Here is a 10853-nt window from a genome sequence, read left to right as displayed (position 1 = left end):
GCTTAGTTATTATTTTTCATCAGTGATTTTGTTCTGTTGATTCATATCCTCCCTTAGTCTCCACTTTACTTAAAAAATAAGCTGAGCTATTCTGTTCTCTTCTCAGAGAACAGACCTTCCTTTCCCTAGATTATCGTACCTTCTCCAGCAAATTGGCAGAGGAGAGGGAAGAAAACATTCTGAGGGAAAATAGACTTCAAAGTTCCAGTAGAGCATTTCAAAACCTGTTTTACATCCTGTGTTTGTTTTGCAGGGAGTTTCCACGATGGAGAAGAAGGAAGGTGATAGTCACACCACTGATCAGAATGCAGGTCAGAGCATCATGCCAAGAAGAAACACAGGAAACCTGAGCAACTTGGTAATGTTTCTGTAAAAAATCAGCTCATGTGTCACACAGAATATTGTGATCTTTCATTAGATTTTGTCCAGCAACACTGTGTTCCCATCACACTGGCATATCATCAATACTTCTGAAGTCTTGTCACAATATTGACATGAAGAGATAAAAAGGTAGAGAGCATCTCATTTGTTTTAATTACAGTCCATGCTAAAGGATACACAGTTTGGGCCAGCTAAAAACTACATAGGGTTAGTTGCCAGTTGCATTTTACCATATGAGCAAAGCTCTGTAGAAATAATTTTGGATTTTCACACAGGAATATAAAGTTTATCTTTGGAGGGGTCTTCATAATTGCCACATGGCATTCAGTAAGTTTTCCACACCACACAAAAAAATCCAGAAGAAAAATCCACTCCAACAGCATTTGCCTCTGCAACTGCTGATGCACAGAAGTAGCATCTGTTCTAATGTGAACTGTCTTACAGGCTGTGAAATACTGAATTAGGCTTTACAGACTCTCTCTTCAAGAAACGGGTATCTCTAGGTGAAACTTGGTTCAGATGTGAATCTCGGTTTGTGTAATTTAGACCAACTTCCAATTCTGCAATGCATAGACTACACTCTACTTTTCTTCACAGACTAGAGAATAAAAGATTTGCTTAGGCTACACCGTCACTGTTACAAAGACATGCTTTTATCATCAAATAAACATGTAGTAGCTATTCAGCTAAAAAATCCCAATGAAGACCATGCCATTTAATTTTACTGTGAGTCACTGTAGGCAAGTCAGTCAGACATGTGGGAAACAGGCTACCTTGTCTCCAGTTAGGATTTTACAGCAAGATAGCAGTATACATTTTTTATCTCTCTGTCAAAACAAAAAACCTATGTATCATTGAAGATGAATGTGAGACTTGCACCCACTTAACCCTTGCGTTATTCACAAGTCGTACCTTGTTTGAACTGACTGCTTAATCAGATTCAATGTAATATATGATTCTTAAGAGTAAAGCCAGATAATACTGCCGAGATGGGAAGATCTCCTGTATCACAGCAGAACACTAACTTGCAACTTTCGAACTACGAATATTTGCCTTCCTCAAAACGAACAATGCCATTTCGCTTTCTGGAGGTCTGGACATCTGCCACATCAGTCATTCTAAAGCTGAGCCATTGCAGCATTAGTTCAGTTTTACTTTATATTTCACTGGAATATTAAAGGAGTTACATGTTTATTACCTAATGTTATCAGTTCTCCACCCCTGGACAGCTGTCTGCTGCATCAAGTGCAATGTCCTGTTGTTGGTACACATATTTTCATTTTGTATGTATACTGATCATGTACCTCTTCCATGAACTATAACTATGGGACAATCTTTTAATATATTATCTCAGTGTAAACCAGTTTATAATATTACACTAAAAGTTTGCACTAGCTTAGCTCCTTCTAAAGTCTGCAATAATTCTGCCAAGATCTTCTGTGAGATTAGAATCAAGTCATGCCTACTTGGCAGGAGAAAATTCAGCTTTTTAAACTGAAGTGACTCAGTTCCACAATTTTTATGAAAGTTAAGAGGACAATATTACATTTATGAAGGAGAGGAAGAAGACTACAGGACTTGATGCTGGAGTTGGCAGATGTGCAGCTGGTCTAATATGCTGGATCCCACACATTTCTACTTACATCCTTATTCCCCCAATTAAATGTCATTAAAATATCAGTGACTGAATGAAATATTTTATTGTCTCGACTCTGGATTCTGTTACTCTGCATATTATTTGGGTTGCATCACTAAGTCTGTAGCTGAAATTTTACATTTGAAATCTGTAGCTCATATCATAAGAAGCTGTAATGATGCTTCACATAATGAAATACTGGTTGGTATGAATGAAATTATGGTTGGACTTGATGATCTTGAAGGTCCTTTCCAACCTAGTGTTTCTGTGATTCTGTGATACATCTTCCCTTGTGGTGTAGTTACCTTCCTGGAATTAAAATCTATTTAGAAATTGCCACAGATAATGAATGACAAATGAGAAATCTGTGCTAAAAGTGCCTTGCTCAACTACTGACTATGCTGTTTAAAACATTATGTTTTCAAGCTATCTTGTCTTTAATAGTTTGTACATTTTGTATATGGTTTCAGTGCAGTACAGTATAAAAGCCATGATGGCAAATACTGTCATTACTGAAGTTTTTAATCTTTTTTTGAACTCACTTGGTATTTCCTTTCTGTCCTTTCCAGAATGTGGATATGCAAGTCACCAATCCACCAGAAGCAGCTGCACTATTTAATTTACATCAAGCACACCATTTTGGTGAGTTTGAACACTCTTCAGAACAGCACTGCAAGCAGAATCTGTTCCCCAAGTGGCACTTGCCAATGAAGATAGCATCCGTGATCTCATTATTAATTTTTATTTACACTTCTATGAGAGATGTTATATATCCTTTTATAACCAGAAAGGAAAATGTTTTCTATAAAATTCCGATCCTTGTCATAAACAAAGTTTTACCAGTGGTTTCAATTACCCTTTTAGCACTAGTATATTTACCAGGAATATTAGCTGCTGGTTTCCAGCTGTACTTTGGCACCAAATATAAAAGGTTTCCCCAGTGGCTGGATAGATGGATGTTATCAAGAAAGCAATTTGGACTTCTCAGTTTCTTCTTCGCTGCAATGCACGCCTGCTATAGCTTATGCTATCCAATGAGAAGATCATACAGATACAAGCTGCTGAACTGGGCATTCCAGCAGGTATGATGGGAACACAAATGCCAACCCTTCTGTGTTCAAAAAATCCTCGTTTTGTTCATTCAAGCAAATCTGGTTGGGGGGGGAAGCCATTTTCATTGCCTTTGATTTTGAAGCAGGTTCCCACAGAGCACTGTTATGGAATGGAGCGGGCCCTAGTTGTTAAAGCATGTAATAGAGAGTCAAGAGTCATCACAGCTGTGCCAGTGTGTATTAAATAAGTAATTTTCTTCATTTGGGATTTTTTATCTCTCTGTAAAATGCACATAATTATACCTGCCTCACAGGAACATTTAAGTCTTTGGCACACTGTTAGTGTGGATTAATCTTCTCTGCACCAGTGCAATCCAACTATCTACAAAAACTAAGCACACACCATTTTTAGACATATTCTTTGTTTAGCCAGCAATGAAGGAGGGGCTGAGCTAAATCTCAATAATCTGTATTTGCCAGAAACTGAATTTGTGAACACTGATGGCTCCACAATTGGGCTGATGCACGCTAACTTGTTAAAAGATAGAATTTCAATCATGCTTCTGAGTCACAGGCAGTAATTGGCTGGCAAAGCTGTCTAAGATACCCTGTGACTAGAGAGTTCCTAATACTTGCATATTGCCTTGAGTGCCATGAGTATTGCAGTATAAGGAATATTCCAATTTAAGGTATACACTGCAAATGTACATTTTTATTACCCGCAAAGTCTAATCTAGAGTTTTATTAAAAGCACAGTGCAACTGAATGTACCAAGCTGTTGTTTTAAAAAAAATTGAGCTAAACAACTATTCTGGCAGGATACCATAATTAAGAATGCCTGCTGAATTAGCTCCCTAAAATAGTGCTGTTAATATATTTCCTGTTGTTATAATCTCCCAGATATGGTATTTAGCCCTAGATGGAATTTTTTTGTCAAAGATTTCTCCTGCTGTGAAGGCAGACTCACAGGCCTCAGAACCAGTCTCTCCTAGGCCAAGATGCTGATGAAGTCTACATTCTTCTCACTTAAAGCCCACCTTTCCTCTGCAGATACTAGTGGAGATTTTATCACCAGAAATAAATAGCAGTTACATTCAGAGACATTCAAACAAACAAAATTACTGTGTTTCTTGGCTTATTTGCTGAACGTTATAGTGAAAATAGCTGTATTTCACACAAATGGCTAAGTGTACCAGTCTATTATTTTAAATATGGTGTTCTTTTGGCAGGTCAAACAAAAAAAAGAAAATGCCTGGATTGAACATGATGTTTGGAGAATGGAGATTTATGTGTCTCTTGGAATTCTGGGACTTGCTTTGCTGGCCTTGTTGGCAATAACATCAATCCCATCTGTCAGTCACTCTTTGACCTGGAGAGAGTTCCACTACATCCAGGTACACATAAACATCATTATTGCATGTCATTAGTCCTCATTTGTAGGACTTTATGTTATCAACTAAGTCCATTAGGTGTTAGAAATATCAAACACAGAGGATTTAGTGAAACCAATCTAAAAGTTTGTTGTTAATTGCTTTGCAAGAAGTGTTAATTTCATTTGTTATTTTGTCAGGAGAAAAGGCTGTCAGATTCAGGGTATGAAGCGGGAAGACAACTCCAAACCACTTTTTTTGCTCATCTGAACTGGTGACAAGCAGCAGCTGTCCCTTCAGGACCTATTCTTAGGTCAAAGACCTTTGGTGCTGAAGGCATTTCAGTCATTTTCTGGGTATCTCATGTTTCAGGAATCCCCTTGGTCCTGACAAATTGGGAGTAGGTGGTATTGAACAAGCCAACACTGTTCCCATGCAACATGGGATTCTGCTACACAAGGAAAATTGCTTGTTGCTCCCTTGGAGCTGTTTTGGCAATTCTTTACCGCCTGAGGAGTACCAGGTGGCTGGAAGGTCCAGGAGAAGGCTTATGCCCAGTAATACTTGCAAAGGTTTTCCATCTGCGGCGTTATTAGCTTCATACCACCTTCCAGAAAGGTGTATTCTGAAAAGGAGACATCTTAGAACAGATGCATAATCGAATCCAGCCAGTTCTGAGTTTGCTACAGATGTGCTTGTGTCGTTCACCTAAGTATCTGGTTTGCTCTTAGTTGTCCAGTATTATACACACTAATAATCAGGGGTTGTTCTGCTGACATCAATATGATCACACTAGAGTTAAGCAAGTGTTGAATTAGGTCCCTGAACACCAAAATCTGAAAATTCAAAAACCTACTAAGTACCTGGCATGAAAATTTTGACTGAATTTGAAAAATAGAGCTGAAATGTATCTCTTCCTGCAATTAGTGGTTTGAGATTCTGCCGACGCTATGAAGTGCATTATTTGTAAGAAAAGTTTTCAGCTCTACAGAGAATCTATATGGACAGGTCTAGTGTATGATTGCTTTCAGTATTAAATTAGCAAGGTGAAGAAACCCAGAAGAGTAATATTAATATATTGGATTAGTTTTATAAATAACTCTTATACTTGAAAATCAGATTCTGTAGATTTAGCACTTGGAAAGGCAATGTTTGACTTCACTGATGACTAATTCCATTTTTCAACAATATTGATTGTTATGCAATAGAAACTCAAAATTACTAGTAACTCTAGCATAAAATTTCCTTTACTCCTGAATTTCGTAGACATTCCAAGCCAAATTTATCACTGTAAGTGGAATGAAAGACTTCAGTTTCCTGTAGTTGTGCAATTACTTTTGTCATAGTACTAGACTTACTAGAGTTTCTGATTTTAATTGACCTTAATTTTTTTCTTTGCAAACAATCAATTAAGCCATTTATAAATCTGCTTTTGAACTCATAATAATTTATCAGAGAAATAAAGTAATTTAGGATACAGATGACATCTATAAATTGAGATATTGAGAACTCACCCTGTTTCAAGTATAGTCTGTAATCCATGATCTCTTCTGTACATTAGCTAAGTATCACCACCATAGTTGAAAAATGTGCCTCATCTGTTTTTTCTTATGGTGGCATAGAGGGGTACAGTCAGGTTCTTGAATTATAGTTCTTAAATTTTAGTTCAAAGCCAATGGTCTCTTTTCTTTGACTTAAGTGTGTTGGTTGAGGCCCTTCCTGATTTCCATATTTGCTTAACAAAGTCCTCTTTTTGCCAAGTTCGAAAAAATAAATAGCTTACTATTTTCTTTCTCTTTTCAGAGCAAGATGGGATATTTAGCTCTGCTGCTATGCACTGTTCATGCACTGGTGTTTGCTTGGAATAAGTGGGTTGATGTTAACCAATTTATCTGGTATACACCACCTTCATTTATGGTAGCAGTTTTTCTTCCTATTGTGGTTCTGCTTTGTAAATGCATACTGCTCCTCCCATGTTTTAGGAAGAGGATAAAAAAGATCAGATATGGTTGGGAAGCTAACACACAAACCAATAAAACTAGCGTAACTTCCAGACTGTAGATCAAATATAGACATTGCCTGTCTAAGTATGTAAATATGCTTAAGGCCATGAAATGTTCACTCGTGAGCTCCGTTTTCATATTTTCCATAGATGTTTCTTTTTCACTTTTCATTTCAAATTCAGGAGTATGGGATACTTCATGCAATTTGGACCTTTGCTAAAACAGAAGGTGGAAACATTCATTTTACACTTTAATCTATTCAGTGTTCTGGTATTTGGTAATTTCTTTCTTCTGACTCACTGCTTTTAAAATCCAAGGGCTTCATTGCCTCAGTCGTAATGCTTTCCTAGGCAAAAGAATCATAAATCATTGCTCCAGATGACCACAGAAAGTAAATAAATGACACCACAGAACCCAAGAATGCTTTCTGCTTCCAACAGCCATGTTTGTTCCTTCATTAAATCTCAGTATTATAATGGGACAACAACTAGGGTATTTATCATCCCATTCCCCCTTATCACCTGCATCCTATGTTTCACTCTGCAGAATGGGGATCTTGGCACATGAGCCAGACAGAAACTGTGTATTCCCACCAGGCCTTGAGCTTAGACAATTGGGCAAGCAGAACTGCAGGGAACTTTACAAGGTAACTCTCTCCTGAGGCTTGGGCACAGTCTAAAAAAAGAGTTTTTAGACTCAGATCTCCATCTTATACAGGACTAGGTGTGTCTCTGTTTACTTCAAACGATAAAACATTTCCCAATTTTTATGCCATGAACACATTCTTTTGTTTCTGATGCTGGAAATTTTCCATGCTTTTGACCTAAGCCTGCAGTCCTTGACATGTGCTAAACTTTATTCGCACAAATTGTTCCAGTGGGATAACTCACATCAGGTAAATGTGTTTTACTGTTTACTCTAGGGCCAGCACAATTGTGTGACTGGAAGAAAATTAAAACATTAAAAATAGACATTTGAATCTTGACATTGATTTGGTGAGATTTTCATGTAAAATGTTGTCTTAATGCATTTGCTTTTACAAAAATTTTCATATAAGCTAGTTAAACCTCACTTTCCTTATGTTGCATAGGTCCAAATGAATGCTTTAAATGAATAATTAATTTGATAGTATATTTTTCTAAATATGTTATGCAGTAGTTAATATTTTCACCCAGCATAAGGAACATTTCTGCCAATCTGCCTGCATGAGTTGACTAGCACCTGGACTGATGATGCCATCTATTGCTGGGATCATCTGAATGAGACCTGTAATTGGTAGTGGCTCTGGTATTAAAACAATGTACGTGTAATACATGGTGCTAACGATTCTGCAGCTAGTGATTCCGTTGTACATTTCTGGTCTTGGTACACTGAGCATAAATAACAGAAGAATTAAATAGCTACAGGGATACTACATTTTGTATTTTCCTGGTTTAACTCCATTCAATTATTTCAACTTAAAAGTTGGCCTTGTTATTTGCACTTAATGTAGTACAGTCAAAATAACTGGGGACATGGTGGCCTGTATAATATAGACTGAAGAGAAATGAGTGGCATTGTGTGTTAAATCAATAATGCATGACAGAGGCAAACACTCTCTAAAACACAAGAAGCTATTCTGCAATGTGAATCTAAGAAATTTCTAACAGAACAGGAAAAGTGTGGTTGTTAATGCATTAGCATTTACATTTGTATAAATGAAATAAATAAAATATTTTAAAAGTCATATTAAGGATGAAGAATGTTTGCCAAAGGCTTATTCAGAATACTACCTGCACTTTGTTGTCAGGAATCATAAAAAAATTAATAAAATCATTTTTCTAATGGAATGGGTTGAGGCAACTGCAATGATAAAGAAATCCCTTTGCCTTTGTATTGTCCACTAGGTACTCATAAAGCATGCTCAATCTTACTCCTTGGGACAAAGCTGAGGCTAAGTACTCCAAGCAACCCCTGTATGCACCCATTGAAAAGAATGACATTTGGTTTTATTGAAATATGTGCTAAATTGTGTTAAATTGTGCTCTCCACAATCAGTCCTGCTGTTCCTTTACTTAGAAAGTCTGGAGAATTTAATTCAATCTCCAGCTTTGTTAAATTCTGGTCAAATAGTTGGACTAATTGTTTACAGCTGGTCATGGAAGCCAACCCTTTGACACAGAGAAATATAAACAGCTTCAGGGTAATGAAGCACACAGCACAGAACAGAACCTGACCCTTGATAAGTGAAAACTGAGAAGAGGTGAATGAAGACACTCCTTGGAAGAAGACATTCAAAACTATTCGTATGGCATGTATAAAAAAAATCAAAGCAAATTAATATGTGTATGCATTTAGAGAACAAAATAGTTCAGGGGAATGATAATGAGCTTCAATGCATTTCACCTTATTATCACCATTACCAGCTGAAATCTTTTGCACGAGGGCTCTTCATAGATCAGCTAGATCAGCAGGCGTTGAGTAGAGGAGTATGGTCAATATGGTTATGAAGTTAATAGAAGCTGGAAGTTAAGGTTCTGTGCCTTTGGAGCAGTCACTTTTGAAAATGGGACTTTAATGCCAAAGCTGCTTTGGCCTTTCTGAACTTTTTGCCCAAGTTCTTAAAACATTCTCTCTCTGAATCTGTAAGATATTGTCTAATTTGGAGACTAACAGGCAGATCCTTATTGCAGAAAGCACTATAGGTACCATTGCTAGAAAACAGACTAAGAACTCAATGAACATGTAAATATATTATCTATATTCAACACTTGGTAAAAAGTTTTTAAGCTGTCTATTCTAATACATCTTTATCCAAGCAGGCGGAAGGAACTGTTGTCTGTACTACTATATTTAGCGCATAACATCAGAACAAGGCACCATCACAAGCACAGCACTGCTTTTAGGAAGTACTAAAGAAAATGTATGTACATGTACATCTTCGTTTATCTTCTCTTCATGGTGCAGCAGTGACAAATTTAGATTCATCCTACTTCAAGTGGCTGATAAATCGTGTCCTAATGAAGCATTCTATTGTAATACCCTGCTCTATGCATTTGTTACACGGGTAGTGCAAACTAGCATAACTTCATTAATTTCAATCTGTTAATACGGGTTTAAATCCTAACATAAATTACAGTTCAAAATGAATTTCAAGATCATCACATACAATCCAAACTGACCTTTTATGCTCATTGTTCAGCTGGGGACATTAAGCACACTTCAGATTTTTCTCTCTAGCATTGCCCAGGAGCAAACACAGAAATGTCTTCTACCAGCTTCAATTTGCATACTATGTATGAAAGCTTTTCCTAAAATCACACATGACATCCAAACATCCAAGCACGTTTTTCCCTACTTGATTGTCTCAAGTAGGGGCCAGGTTTTCTGAGTCACAGATAGCCATTTCTCTAGAAACCACCGTTGAGTGCTTATCACCAGAATTTGAGACCTCATATCAAGTCTCTTCACTGCTTTCTAAGTCCTTAATATCACTTCCCAATCTGCAGAAGTGGAGCAGTAACACTTTACAGGACATTGCAGCAGTATTTTCAAGCTTTTAAGGCATTCAGATAAAATAATGAGGGAGGAGGGTCATGTAAAGGCTATAAAGGGCTACAGAAGAAAATGCTATTGACAGTATTTTATTTCTTCTTTTGTAATAGACATGATTTAGTTCAACACTAATTAAAATAATTGCATATGTACTTTTTAATTTATGTTTATGTACCTATTTCAAAATTCACTGTATCAATATGCATATATATTGCTATAATATATAAAATCAATGTGTGTGCAAATTTTAGGCACTTATTGGTAATAACACTGATTATTTTTATAAAACTGTGCATCATTAAATGCTGCAATGTATGCTATATCTGCCATTGTGTCATATACATCCAGGGTATGCGGGTAAAAAGACACAGTAGACTTTGGAAGAGCTGCTGCCATGAACAATAAAAAATGTCTTCAGTCAAGGGGAACCATTCTCCCTATGCTGGTGCAGAGCCTGGAGCCTCCAAAGGAGAGAAGACAAAGATGTGGAAAGCAAAATGGACACTTTCACAGGGGGATGTAATGAAAGCACAGAATCCATCACTCTAGTGTAAGGGGATTTTGCAATGCCTCTACAAAGGCTGCAAAGTACTTCCTTCCGTTGTTTTATGTCCCCAATGTATTTAAGTCAGGGACACAAAATTGAAACTCTGGAAGGATACTCATAAATTGTTGAAGAATTTTATGCCAAATGTACCTGGGGTAGCCAGATCCCAGAATACTATTCCCAAGAAGTGGTACCAACAATCAATGCCCAGGAAGCTATAGCCAGGGCTGTGCTAGCTATGGTTTATTGTAAATTCCTATTGACAGCAGCATTTACTGTAAACAGTCCCTCCCTTTGGCCACTCTTCTCCATTCTCTCAGTTCTGCAAGT

General features: G+C 37.1%; 1 protein-coding gene across 1 annotated transcript; it reads left to right on the top strand.

Annotated features, from left to right (window-relative positions):
* Positions 1 to 265: 265 nt before the first annotated feature.
* On the top strand, positions 266 to 6967 carry STEAP1 (six transmembrane epithelial antigen of the prostate 1). The gene is made up of 4 exons (XM_010291047.1): positions 266 to 358; positions 2587 to 3099; positions 4299 to 4463; positions 6243 to 6967. The coding sequence occupies exons 1-4, from the start codon at positions 266 to 268 to the stop codon at positions 6498 to 6500; spliced, it is 1029 nt and encodes a 342-aa protein (XP_010289349.1). The 3' UTR covers positions 6501 to 6967.
* Positions 6968 to 10853: the final 3886 nt, after the last annotated feature.

This window comes from Phaethon lepturus, unplaced genomic scaffold (genome assembly GCF_000687285.1).
Source record: "Phaethon lepturus isolate BGI_N335 unplaced genomic scaffold, ASM68728v1 scaffold38677, whole genome shotgun sequence".
Classification (NCBI taxonomy): Eukaryota; Metazoa; Chordata; class Aves; order Phaethontiformes; family Phaethontidae; genus Phaethon; species Phaethon lepturus.
Note: the sequence above shows the minus strand (reverse complement) of the source record. Positions and strands in the feature narration are given on the sequence as shown.

Excerpts from the sequence above, each read along its gene's own strand:
- STEAP1 (XM_010291047.1), top strand. The coding sequence starts at position 266 with ATGGAGAAGAAGGAAGGTGATAGTCACACCACTGATCAGAATGCAGGT. Across the intron at positions 359-2,586 it reads CAGGAAACCTGAGCAACTTG|AATGTGGATATGCAAGTCAC; the intron begins GTAATGTTTCTG and ends TGTCCTTTCCAG. Across the intron at positions 3,100-4,298 it reads TGAACTGGGCATTCCAGCAG|GTCAAACAAAAAAAAGAAAA; the intron begins GTATGATGGGAA and ends TTCTTTTGGCAG.